This window comes from Crotalus tigris, unplaced genomic scaffold (genome assembly GCF_016545835.1).
Source record: "Crotalus tigris isolate CLP2741 ecotype Arizona unplaced genomic scaffold, ASM1654583v1 scf7180000018048.2368360, whole genome shotgun sequence".
Classification (NCBI taxonomy): domain Eukaryota; kingdom Metazoa; phylum Chordata; class Lepidosauria; order Squamata; family Viperidae; genus Crotalus; species Crotalus tigris.
Genome location: NW_024096794.1, coordinates 584,137 through 605,771, shown reverse-complemented (window position 1 = coordinate 605,771; position 21,635 = coordinate 584,137). Strand labels below are relative to the sequence as shown.

The window sequence follows — 21,635 nt, the reverse complement described above, 5'->3', positions numbered from 1 at the left end:
CATGACACTATTCCTATACCTTCTAATGTGATTGCATTTTATTTCAAGTTCCTTCTTTTCACATTATCCAACAAAGATGTAGGCACTTTTCATAAATATTTATTTCTATATTTAGCCTCACTAGAACTTCACATATCCAATGTGTTCTTTGCTAAATTGAATGTAAGTTTCCAGAATATTAGAAGGATATTGGAGAAAATGAATACAGAAACTGGTTGAAATAGTTTTGACATTTGAAGAACATAAATACGTTTGTGAAAGGTGCTGTTGACCCTAATTTTCTGATACAAATTTTCTGATACAAGAGTTATAAATGCTAAAATATTGCAAATGTTACTACTGGAAAATATCATTCCTTTGCAGAAGATGTCAGAATGATGACTTTAAAAAAATTAACACAAAGGAAGCATGGAATTCCCCTTCTGCTTTTTTTTTTTTTTTTTTTTTTTTTGGAGAGATGATTGTTGAAACAACAAATTCAATACTTCCTTCCTTTTGTTTTCTTACTCTTATTGTTAATGGTTCAAATGTTAGTATTGTCCAGTTTCAGGAGAACCACATAATACAGTCTGCTTTTAGTAATGTGGTTTCTTGTATTTTTTAAGTTTCTGATGATGCAAGTATATGATTTCCAACATGAATACCTTCAGATTGCTTGTCCTACATCTTCCATCATCCTTGACAATTGGCCAAGCTGGCTGAGTCCAATGAGAATTGAAGGCTAAAACAACCAGGGGCATATATATTGGGAAGGCTTGTATGTACTTCTAATTTCACATATATTATTAAGCCAACAGAATTGAACCAATTCAGAACTGAATCAGAAGAACATTTGTCTTGGATCCAAAACAACCTGAATTCAATGCTAGTTGAATTCTAGTTAGGATGAAATAATAGGTGGTAGAAATAACTGTGTCTGAGGTCCTAGAGTCCATTTGCCAATCAGAATCAATAATATCTGACTTATTATAATATTATTTTATAAACTTTTAACAGAATAAGAGAGGCCTCCTGATTAATCTCTTCCAATTCTCCACACATTGCACTAGTAATCTCTAATATACCAATCTCAAAGATGTATTGGAATTATTGCTGTCAAAATTTTAAGCCCTGACAACAGGCAGTTCTGCACAGATGATCCCTTTTGCCTTAAGGCTGGCTTCCTCTAACCACAGTACCATTACAAAGAAATTGGCATTTCTTGCAGACTGTTCAGTTGTGAAATACACCAAGAATTGCTGAGCTACTGTCTGAATATCAATACTGAAGGCACCTCTGCTATTTTGTAATCTGAATAGTAGTGAGCTGCATGTTGGAAGATTGTCTCAGAAAGGAAGGATATAGAGGAATACATGGCACTTGGAATCCAGCCTCAACTGAATTCTAGTCACCTTTCATAAATTTGAAGGCTTGTATCTTTTCCAGCTTTTTGATCTCTGAGTGATAGCATTGTATCTGATCTACTGAAAGCCTCTGGCAATTTATTGAAACTACAATGCCATCCGACTTTGCCTGTTTCATATAGATGTTATTCTTGGATTCCGTCAACACGGATTCCATTCCACTAGGCTAAGGAGATGGAAAGCGATGAGAAAATTACATTAACAGCTTTGCATAGCTAATACCGGTAGTAGAACTGGGCTCCTCTTCCACCTTTCATCTCACTCAGCCAATTTGGTAGGGCGGAATTACAGCTTCAACCTTGGCCTGGCAACTGGGTTAGTCCCTAGCAGGTGTACAATTGCTAGTTTCTCTTTCTTCCCACTTCACAGTGTAATATCCAGGGCAAGGTCAAGTAAACAGCAGCTGAAGCTTCACTCCCACCCTTTCTTGCCTCATGATATGTTTGATCAGGGGCTTCCTGCTTAGGCACCGGAACATTCCCACTCATGGTCTTAGTGTAAATGCACTTTAGTTTGCGGTTTTTCCACAGATGCACTTATCCCATGCATTTTACTCAGGCAAAAAATGTCCTCTGTTTTGGATGGTAGAATTGTTTTCCTAGAAAAAAAAAGTAATTGAAATCAGATAATTGTGCGTGTGAGATATTTGTGTGCTTTAACAAAACATGTAATTTTTTGCTTTTGCAAATCAAAGGGAGAGGTAAGCAGCTGGGTATTGTCACTGCTTTTCTAGCGTATTGGTGCAGAGTGTGGCCAGGCAAGCCGTACTGGCTGCCCAAAGAAGCGCACATGTAGCATCATTGCTCTGCGAATTGCACTGGGCACTGATTTGTTTCCAGGTCCAATTCATGGTGTTGGTTATTACCTATAAAACCCTACATGGCATAGGGCCAGGCTTCCAGTGGAACAGGCTTTGCCCCATCGCTTCAGCTCCTCTCATTCGATTAGGCAAGGAAGGTATGCTGCAGACCCCTTCAAAGAATTTTGACTGGCAGGGTCTAAGAAGAGACCCTTCTTTGCTGCTGCCCCCCACATTATGGAACATCCTGCCCTCCCCAGAGGTGAGGTAGACCCTCACTCTCCTGGCCTTCTGCAAAGGGCCCAAAACTTGGCACTGCAGCCTTGCATGAGGGGCACACAACTATGATTCTCTCCACAGCCAGGAGTTCGATCCTGAGTGGCTCAAGGTTGACTCAGCCTGAGGTCAGTAAAATGAGGACCCAGATTGTCGGGGGCAGTATACTGACTCTGTAAACCATGTAGAGAGGGCTGTAAAGCACTGTGAAGTGGTATATAAGTCTAAGTGCTATTGCTAAGTGCACTTCCCTGCAAGACTAAGGTAGCATACAGTAGTGTGTGTGTGTGTGTGTGTGTGTGTGTGTGTGTGTGTGTGTGAGAGAGAGAGAGAGAGAGAGAGAGAGAGAGAGAGAGAGAGAGAGAGAATATATGCCACCAGTGACTTTCAAGGATGAAGAGTCTCCAAGGCCTAGTCTACTGATAGACTTAACTTCTACAGTACTATAGCATCATATTGGCTTGTTCCTAAGCTGTTTCCCCTTTAAATCTCCCCAAATTTGCAATGGCCCAGTCTTCTTTTAAAATAGAGCTGGCTGGTCTTGCTAATTGAGTGGGTATGCTTGGAGAAGTCACAGAATCCTGTTTTTCTTGCATTGCTAAGCTTGACTCTGTCAGATAAAGGAGGCAGTGGTTAAAGTTCACTTCAAATTGCTTTGGAAATTCCCTGTTCTAATGGACCTTAGAAAAAAATCACGGGAACTTTGTTTTTATATGTCAAGGATAGCAAGATTATTATTTGCTTAAGAATGAAAAGGCTCAACACTATCTACAAGGGAGAAATGGTTGGTGAAGATGATAAAACTTGCAGAAATGGCTTCTCTTTGATTAGAGAAGAGACAACATTTATCTTTACTGCTGACTGAAAACCTCTTATAGACTTGTCCGTAAAACAGAAAAAAATGAACTTATGGTTTATGGTTCAGAATAGATTATCAAAAGAAGAGAGTTACGTTATAATGATAGAGTAAGAGGTAAATGTATACCTATACTTTACAACTTCCATTAGTTAGAAGACCAAAAACAACTACTTAGTTTTTTTCTTTCTTTTCTATTTTTCTTTCTCTCTTGCACTTTTAGAATCCTCTTTGATTTTTCTCTTTTCTTTCCCTTAGTTTATATTAGCTTTTACCTTGCTTAAAAAAAAACTTTAATAAAAAAGCTATCTTCTAGCTATCATCTAGCTATCTGAAGAAACATCCATATCTAGTATAATTTTAGCTTTGAATTGGTTTGAGAATATTTTAATGCAAAGTACAGAGTCCTTTTTTTTATGGCTCCTTGAACTCCCTCCAACAGCACTGCCGAACATCAGTGGTACGATGATTACTGAAAACTCAAGATGCATTGTAGGATGGGAGACATAAGGCTTGGAGCAGTTAAACAAGCAAACCAATGAACTAAAGTTTTCCTTCCCCTAAACCCCAGAAAACCCCAGCTTCAAGCATGTGCATAATTCAGCCCTGCTAACTTTGCATAACTGCTCTGTCCGTTTCAGCCCTTACCTCCTCCTAAATAAGAATGTGCCCTCCCCAGTCACCCCTGTTCTGACTAATTTTGTTTCCTAGGCTGTTTTTAGCTCCGATGAGGTCTCTGATTGACACAATATGCTGCTCAGGGTATTAAAAGTTCTTGTGTCAATTTTGCTCCTGTTTTTCTGAAAAAGCTGCTCGGAGACATACCGTAGTTGAAAATGGGTTATTGCTGTTTAAAGAATTTGTTTCAAATTAGTTTCCCCTCCATCTGCAGTTTTCCTTGGATCATATGATGGTGAACCAGATGATTCCTGGCATGATAATAGACCATTGTGTTTTAAAAAAAAAAAACAATTAGGTCAGTTCCCGAGACTTGAAGATGATTCGAAAAGATGAGTCCCCTTTCATGGAGATATACACTTACGTCATCTTTCTTCTGGTTCCAAAACCTGGTTTTTCCAAAACTTTGGTTTTGGAACTTTTCTTTTTCTTTTCCAATATACTGCCAAAGAAGACTGGACCCCCTCAAATTATATTTACTACTTGGACAAATAATAGATACATACAGTACAAGATTAAGAGACATAATAATTGTTCTTGGTCCTTCCCTCCCCACATCCCACTGTTACTTCCCTATTTAGCCCTACAATTCTTTGGTGAAGTTGAGAGAATGAATGATCCCAAATCACCAGAAGACTTTATAACTAAGAAGGGATTTGACCCTGAGTCTTCCCAGCTCCAGTTTATTTCAACCATTGTCTTCCTGTTTGCAGTGTCACTTCTACCCCTTTAGCGCTTCTGCAATGAATAATAATGATAAAAGCATAGTGTGGTGTTGTAAAACTATATCCCTAAGTCTATGCTGCATGTCATCCTGCTTTTCAGATAAACAACAGGTTAGAAAAAAGTGATCTGTAAATTTAACCTGTGTGCCTCTTGCTATATTTATTTAAGGAGTTATCCATGTGTATGCAGCATGTTTGAGAAACTAGTTGTTCACATAAAGGGCTTGCTGATATGGAAAGCAGCTTCAAAACTTGCAGATGGCATATGGGGGTGAAGCTGAGCTGTGGTTTTAAAAAATGTTTTCCTTTTGGCAATTTCTTTCAGCCAAGCTTGTAAATGGCTACTTGTTCCATTGCGTAGTCACAAAAAGTACAAGGGTGGACTCTTTTCTTTTTTATTTCTTCCCGGCTTTCAAATGATGACGTAGTAGAGTGCAATTATGTTAAATATTCCTATTCCGTAGTAAATTAATCTTAAAGCTAACGTGGGAAGTCGCTCTTAAAACCAAGGACTTCTCTGGGAGAAGAGGGAGTCCATGCCTGTATAGCAGTGTTTCTCAACCTTGACAATTTTAAGGCATGTGGTCTTCAACTTCAATTCCATGCTGGCTGTGGAATTCTGGGAGTTGAAGTCCACATGCCTTAAAATTGTCAAGGTTGAGAAACACTGCTGTATAGTCAGTGATGACTGAAGAACAGGGCAATAATGGCCAAGAAGAGCCCAGATCAAATCCAGCCCTGATTCCTTCAAATATGTTGGACTATGATTACCATGAAGCTTAGGAGAGAGGAATGCTGGCAGGGAATTCTGGGAATTATTTATCTATCTTCTGGAAAACTCCAGATTGAAGTGGAGTCACTTAGCTATAAAAGCAATCCACAGAAGCTTCCCTTTTACTACCCTATGGGGTTTTTTTAATTTTATTTTCTTAACTAGTTTTCCATTGATCATCTGCAGATGCTGCTTTACACGCACTTGAGAAGATCATTGAGGGGACTGGCAGAACAATCAGAATTGCCAACTTTTAATTTGTTTTTTTTAAAAAAAAAACAAAAAACAAAAACAAAATAAAACCCTATTCTTGCACCCCAGTCAAGAAACTGCCACAGAGCCATTAGTAAACAGCCCAACCAAGAAGCCTTAAGATCACCCCCACCTAGACAGGCAAGACCCCAGAATATAAATCGACAGCAAACAGCACTTCTTACTAGCACTGATGATGTTACCTAATTAGGGTAACAAAATTTCTGCAAGAAAACAAGCAAGCTCACAGAGCACCAAGGACCCCTCATTTCAACCCTGAGCTACAAATATTCTCCTTCATTGGTACTATTCTTATTTTTATGCCTTTAACGCCAGGAAAGCTGTCCTGGAGAAATGTGCAGCTGCGTGGCAAACCTCACAAACTTCTATGGCAAAAGACAGTAGCTGTGCAAAACAAAATCCAAACCATTGTCTGTGAAGGGAGGGTTAATTTTTCAATGCAGTCTTATAACTTTAGCACTGCCAAAGTAGATGCCACTGACAGAGCAAGGTTACCTTTCTGTTCCCCCAGCAATTTGGGTCTGCTGGAAAAAGCAGCTGTCCATTGGCTGCTTTTTGGCCTCCCTCCCTCCCCATCCTGTTGCTGAGGCAACTGTGTGAGCAAGGAAATTCCCCACACCATGTGACTTTGGGCTTCCCCCAGGCTGGTTGCCTGAACTGCAGCCACACTCTATTTATGGAGCAGAGCATTCATGCTTTTGTGCACAGCTCAAAAAAGAAAAGAAAAGAAAAAGCCCATAATATGTCCACACAGGGGACTGTTTTAGGTACTTGTGAGGCTGACCACCTTTCCTGTCTCCTCTCCTTCTTTCCAGCAACTGCAAGTACGGCCTCTAGGCTCCTTCCACTTGCTTCTATGGAAATCCCCCTTTTTTTACATGCCTTGGGACACCAAAGGGCTCAAAAATGTACAGTAAAAATGAATCTTTGATTTTAAATACCCGCTTGCAAGTGCATCGTGATCTTTGCAAAGTTGGTTAACTTCTGAGAAAAATGTTACATGAACCAAATTAATATTAGTGTCCTTTAAAAAAAAAAGATGATATACGGTATGCTAATATTGCATCTTACATTGATTCTGAAATTATTTCTGGAGATAGGAAACAACTGTGATTTTTTAAAAGGAGCTTGTCCTGAAAATAGCAGTATTTTTTTTAAAAAACCAACTCATTATATTGTGCTTATTTACACACTTTCGTTAATATTTGGTATAACTTCTATATTAAAGAGATTACAAAGTTTTTTCCCCTTCCTCTAAAATTATATCTGATTAGGTAGTAATTTAGCTCTGTTTCAGGTGTCATTTATTATTTGTTTTGCTGGTAGCTAAATAGTTTCAAAAAAACTGAAAATATTAGATACCACATAGATTTATTAGCTATATTAGGTTCTTCCGAATTTTGTGTAAGTCCCTCTCCAACAAGCCTTGTACAGTGTGCATCCTTATTTATTTTTTCATTTTCTTATTCAAATATCCATCTTCTAATCTGCAGCTGTTGTTCATGGATTTTTTTTTTATTCTTTTAATAGTAACTTTCTCAAATTGTGACAGGAGTTACATCTTGCATATGCAGGATTCAGTTGAGTTTTCATGATTTCAGTTGCATGTTAAATATTAGAAAAGCATGTTTATAAAAGGATAATATCTAGCATAAAATTATTAAAATGACTATTGGTACTATATGCTAAGAAAATGAGCAGAATTGGCTTTAAATGGTAAAGTATGAATGGCTAGACAGTGGTACAGCTAACTAAAACCCACCTCCATCTGATTATAACTTTATCATGCGTACAACTAACATTTCTTTTTTCCCTGATTGTCCTTTAGTAGTCTAAGCTACTCAGGATGGCAAACTTTTTCTATACAATAAAGCAGCGTTCCCCAACCTTTTGGGCACCGGGGACCCGTTCTGTGGAGAGAGGTTTTTCCATGGACCAGAGGGGGTGTGGTTTCATTTACTGCCTGCATCTGTCACATGGGGCTTTGTACGACCTGGTTGCTGGCATGCTGTGGCCCGGTGCCAGTCCACAGACCGGGGGTTGGGGACCCCTGCAATAAAGGACCAGGTCTTGCCCCTCCGCTCCCTCTGCAGGCACAGTTGGCAGGTCTGTAGACCATGGAGCACAGCAGCCATTGGATGGCATTGGCCTACAAGCAAGAAAGTTGCTGATAGACTACCACCAGGCACCCTGTGCCCCTTCCCTTCAACCCGAGGTAGCTTGACAGAATCAGGAAACAGGAAGAGGACTGGATTTGGCCCATGGGATGTAGTTTGCTGACCCCTGCTTTAAACTGATTTAACATTCCTGGGAAAGGAGGAAAAAAAACTTTGATTTAGATAGACAGACAATTAGCTTTTCTACCATATAGGAAGATGGGGAAAGCAGTTTGGAGAGGTATAGTAGCCAACTCTGGAATGCAATCTCTAGATAACAAAATGAAGCTTCTGTACCTAGGGACAATTGAGTTTCCTCTGTGCCAAATGTTTAAGACAGAATACTACAGCAACCATCATTTCCCCTTAATACACTAATATCTTTGATTAAGATGTAACATTTGCTACTGCCTTTGTCATCTGCCCTTCTCTGGGTAATTATGATGGAGTGGGGAAGCCAGAGTTCCTGTAAAGCTTTGGAATCCAGTCTTGCTACAGTATTTTGACTGAGACTTGTTCCCTGCTCAGCTATTTTACAATAACTAAGTACTGTACTGTACATGAGTTTGTACCACCACTTCTTCTCTTGCCCTTTCTCATTGAACAAGAGCTAAATGTTAGTTGTAAGGCAACTGAAGAAATTTGAGTCCTTTCCACACATGCCTTAAATCAGTCCAGGGCTATAACCATTTCGCAGTTTCTTTTTTTAAAAAAAGTTTCTGTTTTTCTACCGTATTTTTGGGAAGGCTGAAATTTTCTCTTGCATTTTTCTGGGTTGCATTGTTATTGCTGGTCATGATAAAGGAACGGCTGATTTCCATTACCCCTGAAGTCTCCTGGCTGGCTGCTCAATCAATTTCCCAATCTGAAGAGGCACATTTCTGTTAAAATGTAATTAACCAAACAGTAATCAGAAAAGCTACATATCACTGTAAAGACAATTTACTATGAAAGTAATAGTAATAGTAGTAAAGTTGGAAGGGACCTTGGAGGTCATCTAGTCCAACCCCCTGCTCGGGCAGGAAACCCTACACCATTTCGGATAAATGGCTGTCCAGTCTCTTCTTAAAAACTTCCAGTGTTGGAGCATTTACTGCTTGTGGAGGCAAGCTGTTCCACTGGTTAATTGTTCTCACTGTCAGGAAGTTTCTCCATATTGTTATTCAGTAAGTGCAAGAATACCAATCTTCACTGACAGAACTTTCACTAAACTTTTTTTTCTCCTTTGAAATGAAATTCTCTTTTCCATCAAACTGAATGAGATCTAGCTGAAAGAATGAAAGAACCTTTCTGCATGGCATTACTTAATTTTTGCTGCCCGTCTTTGAACCAGACGGTTCTCACCCTCCCCACCTTCCCTCTCTGCACCGTATGTGTGCTTTAAAAGCAAACAGATATTTGGCGTGCATTTTAGGTTTGAATATTGAGGGCCCTGTATTTATTTTATGGAAATTTCTATTAAGTTATCAGGACAATTTTTGAGAATGTGTGCCTCACTTTTTGATGGATTACTATACCTTTAGAGATATCTGTCTCTTCTTCCTAGTGCTCCCCAGAAAAATGAATGGTTGACACCTTGCAAATAGTAAACCTCTTTTGCTGCGTAAAGTACATCTTGGCTTGTGAAATGGTGTAACATGGAAATTGTTATACTACACATGCATAAGTCTGACTCAATTTTCCAATAAGCAAGAGAGCTAATTTACTTCTAAGAGCTAAACACAAACCAGCAACTGTGGCTTTGCTATGTAGGAATGTTTTCTTTGCTTGAAGGGAAGTCATTCTTTATTTTTACAGGTTGGCATGACTAATCTTTTTCCTTCTCAGGTTACTGCACCTGGCAATCATCCACTGTATGCCATCTATCGCATTCTGCTGCATTGCCCAAATGCCCGTGGAGGTTTTGGAATTCCAGAATGATTTGTTCCAAGTAGGTGGCAAGAGACATGAAGAGGGATCAGGGTTCCTTCTGTTCTAGATGGAAGAGAGCAAGTTGCAGGGTGGCAATATCTAAGGCTGGAAGTTAAAGTGCTTTTGATGATAAATATTTTTGTCTATACTCTAAAGGTATTTTAAACATAAAGATCTATTCCGCTTAATGGCAACATTCTTTGAAAGTTTTGTTGTATTATTTCTTATGCCAAACACTCAGAAGTTAATGGTCTCCTTCATATAACAAAAACATTCTATTGTTTTGATTGTTTTAACATGTTTTTAGTATTTTGATTGTAGTATGTTTTTTGAATTGTAAGCCATCCAAAGTCATTGGGGAAATAAAGCTACGCAAAATCATTGGGGAAGTAAAGTAAAGTAAAAAAGTAAAGTAAAATAAAGTAAAGTGAAAAAGTAAAGTAAAGTAAAGTAACACAACAAGCAGGACTTCAGGATTAAAACTCAGGTCTAATTAAGGAGAGAAAATCCAGATGAGTACTGTGATGAGAATACTGCTTTGTAGGAGTAAAAAAAAATAAATGATTTGATGGCACACAATCAACAAAATATACAAAGGTGTCTCCATCAGCAAAACAATGTAAGACAGAATTGAAAGCTTGTATAGGGCCTTCGTTTTCCTCCAGAATTAATAATAAACCAACTAATAAATGTTTTCACCAGGATACTCAAAATTATTTAACCTATATTATTTAAGCTTGCATAGCTCCTTATTTTTTGCCTTATTTTTCTTCTTAAAAACAATATCTAAATACCAAAAATAGCTGACTGAGTCATAATCTGAATTTTATGATTTCTTAAATAGTTAATAACCCTTTTGTTAAAGATGATCATTATTATCTGAGCTATACTGACCACTGACCATTTGATAAATAAATTTTAGAACCAGTGCTAAATCTCACAGTTTCCTTTATTAATCCATCTATGAATTGCTTATCTTGATTTCTAGTATTATACAAGTATCATATTTATTTTAACAAGAAATAGAAAATACATTGTAAACACACAGATTCCAAGTTTCTTTAAATAACACAAGAAATGACTTTACAAGTCTGAGGCATTTGCTAACCTCTCATTTGTTGACAATTACAATAGCATATCAATGTAGAATAATTTAGTATGTAAACAGAACCAAAAATTAGAAAGAAAATCTGTTTTAGATCTCTGACACTTCCAAAATAAATCTTGATCATCAGTGTCCTCCTTTGCCTCATATTACAGTAGATAATAAGTTTTATGGTGATTTTGTTGTTTTTTTAAAAAAAACATAGAACACTAAAGAACTATCAGCCTTATTCATTATTTGGCTATTTAAAAGATTCTTATTCTGAATAGATTTTTCTGTCTTTTGCTAATCACAGGAAGGAATAAAGAATGAATTATGAGTATGGACACCTTCTAATCACTGGATATTCTATTAAGGGCCAACTTCTGGATTTAGAGGATTGTCTAGGCCAGAGTTCCCCAACCTTTCTACCTTTGTGGACCGGCGGAGGGGGGGGGAAGAGGGGATGGTTCTGCGCAAGTGGTGGGCAAGCATGTGCGCGCAGCTTCATTTGCATGAGTGGTGGGCATGTGCATCTGCCGCTCACGCAAATGGAGTGCGCACACAAACGTTTACCCACCACTTCTGTGGCCCAGTTTCAAATGATTCAAGGCCTGGTATTGGGCCACAGCCCAGGGGTTGGGAACCCCGAGCCTAGGCATTGCCTACCTTATTTTCAAGATCCTAAACCTTGCATCGCTGCTGAATTTTATATTTCTTGTTATGCAGTTAAAATCCACGTGAATCCAAGTTTGTTTATTAGATTTGTACGCATACCTGCCTTGCCTCTCCACTCCTCTCCAGCCCCACATTCCTCTTTTTTTTTTTTTTTTTTTTGCCATTTGCAGACACCACTTCACTTATCTGTGTATTTGGAGCAGTTCGAAGTGGTGAAAGCACTCATTCTGAAAGGGGTGAACACGGCATTGCAGGACCGCAATGGGAATACTGCTCTGCACTTGGCCTGTGAGCAGCAGAGTCTGGAATGTGTTGAGCTGTTGCTGCCTCTGAAGAAACCAGTTTCTGATATGCAGACTAGAAAAAGTCTACAAGATCTGCAGCTCCAGAACTGGCAAGGTAAAGGAGAGTGCGGAGTGATCACATTGGGTCTGATGAGTGCTAAAAGTCAGCGCTTAAATGCTTCACTTGTAACAAGTTTCTTGAGCTGTTTGGGTTTTATTTTATTTACTCCAGGCTTATCGTGTCTTCACATCAGCACCTTGAAAGGTAACCTACACTTGATGGCATTGCTGGTGCAGAATGGAGCTGACATTAATGTGCAGGTAAGTTAGGAACATCTAGCAGAGCTCCATCTCTGATGTGCTGTATATCAATTCTGAATTTTTTTTACTGAGTGGAAAATTCTGCACACTGGCAGAATTTAAAAGCTGGCTTTGTAAGAAGTATTGAGATGGCTAATACTAAATATGTAGAGAGTGCGACTGAAAAGATGGAAGAGGGGATAGAGAAAGGCTAATTCACCTATGTGACAGCCAGTTTGATATAGTGGATAAAGTATCAGGCTAGAAATTGGGAAACCATGAGCTCTAGTTTTGCCTTGGCACAAAACCAGCTGGGTGATTTGGGGCCAGTCACTTTCTCCCAGCTCTAGAAAGGAGTCAATGGCAAACCATTTCTGAAAATCCTTGCCAATTAAATTGCACTGAGAATTGGACACAAATGAATAAAAGGTAACAAAAAATGAGCTGTAGTTTTGCCTATCTTCCTTCCTTCCTTCTTTCTTTCTTTCTTTCTTTCTTTCTTTCTTTCTTTCTTTCTTTCTTTCTTTCTTTCTTTCTTTTTTTCCTTTGTGCAAGGATAGGATAACTTTTAAACTTACAGGATAAAACCTTCTTTAGAGTGAAATTTGGATTTAGTTAGTGATTACATGCCATCCACAGAAGATTGATTTTAGAAAGCTAAACAGGGTCATATCATGATATGTGGTTGGCTGGCTGTGGAGATGACTGGGAAGCAAACAAACAAATCAACAACAACAAAAGCATCCTGGAATAAAGCAATAACAAATCAATTCTGCATTGCTGCTAACCAAACGACACCCACATGATCATAGTCGCCAGGAGTCAATTTCAATTCCAAGGAGTCATGATCATCTCAGAATTATGTACAATCCTGCTTATTTGCTATTGGATGAGTGTGCAAATAGGAGTTCAGTGGAGCCTCCTGATTCAGTTTTTGCATCCTCAGGAAGAGAATGCCTGGCTTAGTTCTGACTTAGGAACTGCTATGCCACTGTGATCCCTACCATAGGTTCTTCTAGCTTGGAGCAATTTGCTTGAATCTCAGGTGTACCATGGCCCAGAAGGGAACTTTCTCCTTCTCTTACTTTGTTAGAATCTCTCAGGTGCACCATGGCCCAGAAAGGAACTTATTCTTATTTTGTTTGGAGTTGATTTTCATGTTGTCTTTTGTCAGAGCATGCACAATCTAATTGCACTAAGGTAACCCAGGAGTAAATACAGTAAACAATGGTCTGTATTAAATGGTGGTTTATATTACACTATCTACAAATATACACTAGAAACAAGATACATGTACATGGTCATTCAGCAAATTCCAATACACTGCAATTACAGCAGGGAACGGACAAGAGAGAAAGACTCCAATAAGGCCTTCCCTTTTATACTCAAGTTCTTAAAGGGATACAGACTCCTACTGAGTCATTCCTAACATTGCATCATTCATCTCATATTATGCAAGCTGGTTAGCTTCTAAATCATTACTTGACATCTTTTTTACTCAAAGACTAAGAAGTGGCAGGCTTTTGCACTAGGAAATCTAGGTTTCTTAAACTGCGTCTACCCAGAAAGGTACGTTCTTTGGAATTTTGCTCATGAGATCTTGTGAAATAACTGACCCCCATCTCTTGCTCTCTCAGGATGGCACAAGTGGAAAGACACCCCTACATCTGGCAGTGGAGAATCATGATGAGATGGCTGTGAGGCAACTCCTGCGATTGGGGGCCCAGGTGGATTCACAGATGTACAATGGCTGCACCCCACTGCACCTGGCTGTGGGCAGGAACGATGCTGCCATTGCTGCAATCCTCTGCCATTCGGGAGCAGATACCTTATTGCGGAATATGGAAAATGAGACAGCTCAAGATCTGGCAGATGGCAATAATGATGTGAGAGTTTCTCCTGGAATGACTTGCAATAGATCAGTCTCCATAGACAAGAGCCAAGTAATCTGAGCCAGTTATAGAATAAGAGGGGACATCATTTTAAGAGTGTGGAAGCCAACTTCAGTCTATCCACTTTCTAGAGGCAAGAAGCCATCCACAAAATGGAGTATTTAAATATTTGGCCTGTTAAAAGGGAGGTTAAGAATTGGAAAGGGGAACTGGTCATTTTTTTAGAATGTAATTTTGAGGCTAGAGGGTTTTAAAGCAGGGGCTAGTGACACCTATCTCTGAGAGGCTTTTCATTCCTAAACACCAACACCGAGGCCCCCAAAAATGGATAGTTGAAAAACGTCAACTTTGAGTTGTATTTGAATGGTTTTCAGAGCAGAAATAGAAGCAGTATCCTTTGTGGAAGGTTCCCAGTCCCCATGTTAATTGCAAAACTTCTCACCTTTAGAATGTGGCCATTTTGCTACAGAATTTCATCAGCACACTCTCAGGGTGCTGGGAAGCTAATTATAGCTGTGGGTTGCCTACTCCCGATCTGAAAGTAAGGCAGAGATACCAGTTGTGTCATGTAGTTCTTAAGTTTTAGCACATGATGTTTAACAAAGAGGCAAGAATTGGGAGTTCTGGTAACTGCAGTTGTCTCTTGTTTCCATGATACTCTTTGTATCTTTGATTTGCCAAGTTGCAGTTCCCATCCATCTGATCTTAATCTTAAAGGCTACGTGCAGGGAGGAGCTGCTAAACTGGCTAGTCTGCCTCTGGAATTGCCACTGCTTTGGCATCATGGCAGCTTCTTTAAGTTCCAAGCAACAACATAGGGCAGGATAGGCAGATTTCATCAAGTATGCTGCAGTGAATCAGGATGGTAACTGATGTCCTTCCTACATCAGGAAGATGAGGATCTAAGCAAAGCAGAGCTCCATATAGGTCAAAATGAGTACCAGATTTTACTCTGAAGCCAAATAATATTTGTCTTCATTATTAATATACAGGCAATTGATAAAAATGGAAATCAAAGGTCACTGGGCTCCCTTAGCTTACATATGCAGATTCATGTTGTGAAACCCAACCCAGTGCAGAGACCAGGGCCACTCTGGTGTCTTCTAAGAGAGAATGGTTAGAGTTCTGCATTGTACTTAAAAGAACTGGATTCCTGTCATTTCCAATGGTGACCTTTAGCTATTTGCTGTCATATTGCCTGACTTACCTCAGCTCCTAAGTAGTTTAGGAAAATAAAACATTAAAGCCTGATCCCTTTTAGTTAAAAAAAGGATATCAATGCTTAATGTTTGATGTTCTTGACATTTTAGAACAGGGCTCTTCAAACTTGGCAACTTTAAGACTTGTGGACTTCAACTCCCAGGCTGGCTGAGGAATTCTGGGAGTTGAAGTCCACAAGTCTTGAAGTTGCCAAGCTTGAAGAGCCCTGTCTTAGAAATATATTCTTCTTCTTTAATAAATAATAAAACTCATGGTCTTGATGTGAAGGAAGTTGCTAGATTATCATGAAAAAATATTTTTTAAAAAACAGAATATTTTTATACATTAGGATAGAATTCAAACTAGTGTCCTGGTCACATGTCTTACTTAATAACTGCCCCAAATTAACAACAACAATTTTTTAGGCTCTGTTGTGGCCATACGTTGAGGACTACCTAAGTACCTATAGTGATGAATTTAGCTTTGTTTGGGAAAGCTTTGGGTGTTCACATAGGTGATCTGTTCAGAGGTGTTTTCTTTCAGGAATATGTCTGTCCCCAAAACACGGAGAAAAGGATCACATATAGTAAATTACCTGTGAATATCCTGTTCTTCATAGGAAAAATATCACAAATTATCTTCCTGCATAATGGATAGAAGGGCTTAACCACAGAATTCAGTGCTCTTTCTGACCACACTTGATAGCTGACAATCTTTGCAAGCTGTTTGTGCTTTGGGTTTCTGTCCCTCACTGAAGTGATGATTAATTATGCACTGTCAAGTTATAGAATCAATGTCGACTCTTAGCAACCATAAAGATGGGTTTTCTCCATGTTAAAATGGCAATACTAGCTCTTTTATACACAACCTTCTTGACCGGTAACCGTATCATTATTTGGCTTTTGTTGACAGATCCTTACACTTTTGCCTTTTGATGACCTGAAGATCTCCGGAAAGCCTGTGATGTGCTCCAGCCGAACATCCTAACATCTAAAATGGAAAGTTAACCTTGTGAGGAAGATAACATTGCTGCTTGAGGCTGGCAGTGGCACAGCTGGCCACCAATGGCTATTCACTCTTTTGTTGTAATATGAGCCTTGGGACAACCATAGCCTTTTTTTGAGACTATGGAGCCAGTGTGAGAAAGGAAAATTGCCTTGTATGTTTTGACTTTAAATGCTGAATGAGAATGTGGAAATGCTGCCCTCTTTGAAGGGACACAAGGTTTGGATAAACTGGTCCAATGCTTGCTCTCCCAGGTTTATCTAAATTTGGAGAAATTCCTTAAGAATTGCATTCCAGATCATATTGTGAATAGATATTTCAGATTTCACTCTTTTTCCTTTTCTGCGGTTGATAGCCCTAGACTATGACAGGACATGTCAGGGGCTCTCTGTCTTGTGTCTACCCAAATAATCTCTTTTAAAGGTATTTTTTCTGCACTAAGTGCAGTTTTTCTACTCCTTTCTTCCCTAGCTAATTCAGCCTCCACTGTTGCTCAGGCTCCTAGTTGTAGTGTCTAGACACCAAATTTCCCCACATCTCCCTTTAGCTCTGACTTTGTCTCCCATGGAGGCAGGACAGAGTTGTCAGGACCAGAATGTTGTGTTGTTTCAGCTGGCAGCCTCTGGGATTGACAAAACATGAAAACTAAGCTCATGGGGACAAGTAGAGTTTAATCACTTTTGCCTTGGAAAAATTGATATTCTCAGGGTGAGAGCAAAGGTCAGTTATTGATCTACTCAATTTGCTAGTACTGCTGTAAAGGGAAGTGCCAACTTCTTAGATTATTTAGGTGGCTTTATGTAGACACTTGACCCTGCACTTTGAAACTGAGTATATAGTTAAATTTATGGAGTCATGAGTGGCTGTCATCCTTCCTTAGAGACTGAAAGTTCCCATTTTCCTCCTTTCTTTTGAACATAAGCTGCAAAAGATATGTTAATGAGTGGCATTTGGGCATTTTCCCCCCAGCTTTAATTGATGGAAGAAGCATTATCATAAATTGGAATTGTTTCCCACATCCTAAAGCTTTGCATTTAGTTGTCTTCAGTTTATGACTGGATACGCTCGCATCAAGCCATAGGTGCTTAAGATTTCCTTTGCATTTTAAATAGGCAGGTATTACTATCCTGAAAGGACTGCAGAACCACTGTGGGTTGGAAAGCCATGACCTGTCAAATCTTAAGCATTTGTTGGGAGACAGCACTGCCCTTGCTGATTGTGGCCTCCAATCTGCTAACACTTTACATAGATCATGCAAAGAAGTAGAGTTTCTAATATATAAACTTTAATCTGGAGCAGGGAAATTCCCAGTTCCCTCCCTCCTACTGTTTGCTACATGGGAGTGGCTGTCTGTAACTGTGGCAAATCCTGGATGGCGCAATGAACTGGGATGTCCCAGGGAGAGGCTTTTGGTTTTTCCTTTTTTTCCAGAGAAGAAACTATTTCCAAAAAAGAAATGGCAGTTTTACAAAATATTTTCTACCAAAGAGGTCCTTGATTTTTATATGCTTTTCTAACTTTAGAGCCTTGCTTCTTACTTTTTTTTCCCAGTCATTTTCTTTTTCACTTTTGTTTTTCAATGATAAAATAAAAGTTCTTAAAGTGAATAAGTATCCTGCTTTTATGTGTTGGTCTCTAGATGCATTTGGTTTTTTTTTTTTTTTTTTTCATTTTTGCTTTCCAGTGACAAAATAAGGTTCTTAAAGTGAATAAATATCCTGCTTTTATGTGTTGGTCTAGATGCATTTTCTTCATGTAATATATTCTTTATCTGGGAAAAATCTTTCAGCTGGAATTGCAAGGAAAAGTACAAGTCAGATTTAAACCCCAGTGTATGAAGAATCCCCCGCTATGAATTTCAGGGTCAGCTGGACTGGTGAAGAGAAAGTATTGCAACAGAAATAAACTGTTTTTTCAAATATGGCTCTGTAAGTTGCTTAGATCTAAGCTATGCTACCATCTTGTGGTTGATTGTAATGCTAGCTTCCTTTTGTGCTCGTCTCCCAACCACAAGTTGCAAGATTATACTATAAACGCACTTCAGTCAAAATATTCTGCTGTCTCAATGGATCTCTGCAGCTTTGTATGAGTAAAACAGACAAAATTAGAATGCTTGAGGAAATTAAAATCTAGATCTCTCTGTAAATGCTAATGGTTTAGTTCTCTGGTTGAAGCAGCAGTTCAACCTGTACTTATAGTGAGTAAATTTATATTCATAGAAATTAACATCACTGTGCATTTTGTGATCTAAGAGTAAATGACAGCTTATACACTGTATAAGTTCCTTGCCTGACCCAATGAAAAGAATTGTGTTCAGGAATGCCCAAAAGATAGATTGGATTCTACTGATAATCTCTAGATATTTGGGGATAAATTGACAGGGAGCAAATGCTGGTACAGTGGTTAAGGCATTAGGCTAGAACCTGGGAGACTGTAAGTTCTAGTCCAGCCTTGGGTACAAAGTCAGCTGGGTGACCTTGAACTGGTCACTTTCAGCTCTAGGAAGGAGCAAACCATTTCTGAAAAACCTTGCCAAGAAATCTGCAAGGATTTGTCCAGGCAGGGACAAATGTACTTGGGAGAGATTGTGTTCCTTAACTTATAAATTAAGTTATAACTTGTAGCATGGGACAGGGCTATTTGCAGAACCCCTCTCCCTGGTTGTTCCCTTCTTTCCTGTAGGATCTGAAAATCAAAGCACGCGCCAAGTTTTCTCAATTAAACAAGGCCATCAAATGGAGTGTAGGAAGCAGGCCATTTTGGTGTAGCACCTTTCCTTTAAACTCCATAACCCCCCTCCACCCCATCCCCCCCACCCTTGCCAAGATTAGAGTGGCTTCAACCCTGCCAGCCTTTCACAAAGCACTGAACACCTGAATTTGCTGTAAGGCAGAGTAGAAGTGTTAGACGGCCTGTGAAATCAGGTGTTATTGTGATGTTAAGTGCTTAATAGGATCGATTCTTGGTCACCAGAGTAGAGGTTTCTTGTGTTTTGTTGATACTGGGGTGATTTTTTAATATTATTTTAATGTATTATTATCTAGCATCTGATCTGTGAAAAGGGCAGCCATATATATTGATTTAATAAATTAATTAATATCTTCTTGCCTGTGCCTTTATTTTGCATGACTGTTCTGGCTTGTAGACTCCTGAGGTCAACTTAAAAACAAATTATATCCTGCAAAACTGGATTTTACCACTTGTGACTTGGAAGCTTTTTTACTTGGCTTTTTTAAAAAAATCATAACATTTTTGAAGATGAAGTAGCATCAATAAATAATTCAGGGATGTAAATATTGCTTCTGATGTTTATATTTTTACATTCTCCATATGACCTTATTTACAGCATTAGTTCATCTGAAAAATGGCTACTTGGGGGGGGGGAATAGCTAAACTCAAAGAGTCAGCATTAATGGCTCAGGGGAGAGAAGTAATAAGTAGAGTACTGCAGTTACCTAAATTTCACTTAAATGTAGGGAAGAACTTCATGAGAGTAAGATCTGTACAACAGTGGAATAGCTGTGGAGTCTCCATCTCTGGAAATTTTAAAGAGAAGACTAATAGCCACCTCTCATTGATGATTTAATTGATTTTCTAGCATAATGCAGAAAGTTAGACTACATGATCTTTGTAGGATGCTTCACTCACAGCAATGCATTTTACAGGACATTTTCTCTATATTTTGTACAGCCCTATTATGCTGCCATATAAACCACTTTTATACTGCATTTTCTATTTGTTCAATTTGTTAGAAAGATATGTACCTGTAGCAGGATCCACAATATATGGTAGCAGTCTCCAATTAATGATAATAAGAGACACCTAAGCAAACCAAGATTTCAAAAAACTTACTAACTGCATATTCTTAGTAAAGAGGTGAATCTCTCTGCTACATTTGAAAATCTTTGGTGTAATCTGACTCTGGGTGACTGCGACCTTTCATCCTGTGCACCAAACTGGAGGTGGAATATATAATAACCTACTCATTTTGGGAAATTCTTTCAGCCTCCACATAAGCATACTAGTAGAATGTCACTGCAAACATTTAGATTCCATTGTGACTCCCAAGAGATTGCCCACGTCTTATATCAGAAATGGCCCACACATTTTCACATGCCTACACATCGTTTTCTGGAACAGGAGACACATATCACTCTTTAACAGTAAAAACAGAAAAGTCTTTTATCCACCCATAGCCACAATAAAATATGTTCTTTCATGCATCCCAATAGCTCTTCTGCAGGTGATTGCTGGGGAAATCAACAGTCAGCTACTGTTAAGTAAAGATTGAGATCCCACACATTTGTTCTCACCATTATAATGCAGTATCAATTTAACTATGCATATAATGACAGCCAGGGAAGGCTGATAGATGCTAGAGACCAGCTTTTTTACAATGAATCCTTCCTGTATGGTTTAATTTACATTATTAGGTAGTATATGCCATTTATAAGATACTGAAAGCTTTGATAAATTTCAACAACTGTTTGGCTTAGGCAATGATCTGAAGATTGATTTAGGTACTAAATTTTCTCATACTTAAATATAAAAATTATCTAAAGTATAACATTAAAAGTACCCATCGCATTTAATCATGAAATATTGTCAGAATAGTTCTTTATCTGGAAAAGAAAACCTTCAGTGATGCTTTTATCCTTGTGGTCTTGATTTAACACTTGGATTATATTCTGCCTTTCCTATGATATTTTGTTCATGGTGCACATTCAAGTCGCATGGCTTCTGTATCTAGCACTGTTCAGTCAGCCAGGGAAGATCGTGTAGAAGAAAGATCAGAATAAAAAGAAAAATCTGCTGTCTGACAGGAGGGGGAATGGGGACTCCCCCAATGGATCTTACCAGCTCCCCATTTGTAGTCTGCTGTCAAAATGGATGAATGTTGACCATGCAATTCTGGACTGTTTTTAGAATTAAGGGAAGGTAATGATGGGAACAGTAACAGTTTATCTCATAAAGCAGGGGTCTTCAAACTCGGCCCTTTTATGACTCATGGACTTCAACTCCCAGAATTCCAGTGTGCCTGGCTGAGGAATTCTGGGAGTTGAAGTCCATGAGTCATAAAAGGACCGAGCTTGAAGACCCCTGTCTTAAAGATTTCCCACTCTCGTTCCCACCCATAACTTTCATAAAACATGATGAAATATTTCAGCTACATTTATTTGTAGTGCTCTTGCTCATCACCCGAAGCTTCCTGGAGGCCACAGCATACCAAGGGTTTAGTTGTGTGACTCCCAACTGTTCAGGTATTGCCCATTCCTGCTACAGTCTCACATGTGACAGGACCACTGTCTTCTGTATTCTCTCTTAACTAAGGCCAGCCAGGTT

General features: G+C 38.9%; 1 protein-coding gene across 2 annotated transcripts in view; it reads left to right on the top strand.

The window, feature by feature from the left end:
• The window catches only part of NFKBIE (NFKB inhibitor epsilon), a 31,649-nt gene extending 12,250 nt beyond the window's left edge, over positions 1-19,399 (top strand). For both annotated transcript variants that reach the window (XM_039347034.1, XM_039347035.1), the window contains 5 exons: positions 9,766-9,868; positions 11,782-12,010; positions 12,128-12,216; positions 13,833-14,081; positions 16,200-19,399. In XM_039347034.1, coding sequence (XP_039202968.1) covers positions 9,766-9,868; positions 11,782-12,010; positions 12,128-12,216; positions 13,833-14,081; positions 16,200-16,274 — 745 coding nt within the window. In that variant the 3' untranslated portion in view covers positions 16,275-19,399. The remainder of the gene's footprint in view (positions 1-9,765; positions 9,869-11,781; positions 12,011-12,127; positions 12,217-13,832; positions 14,082-16,199) is intronic.
• The last annotated feature ends 2,236 nt before the right edge of the window (positions 19,400-21,635 follow it).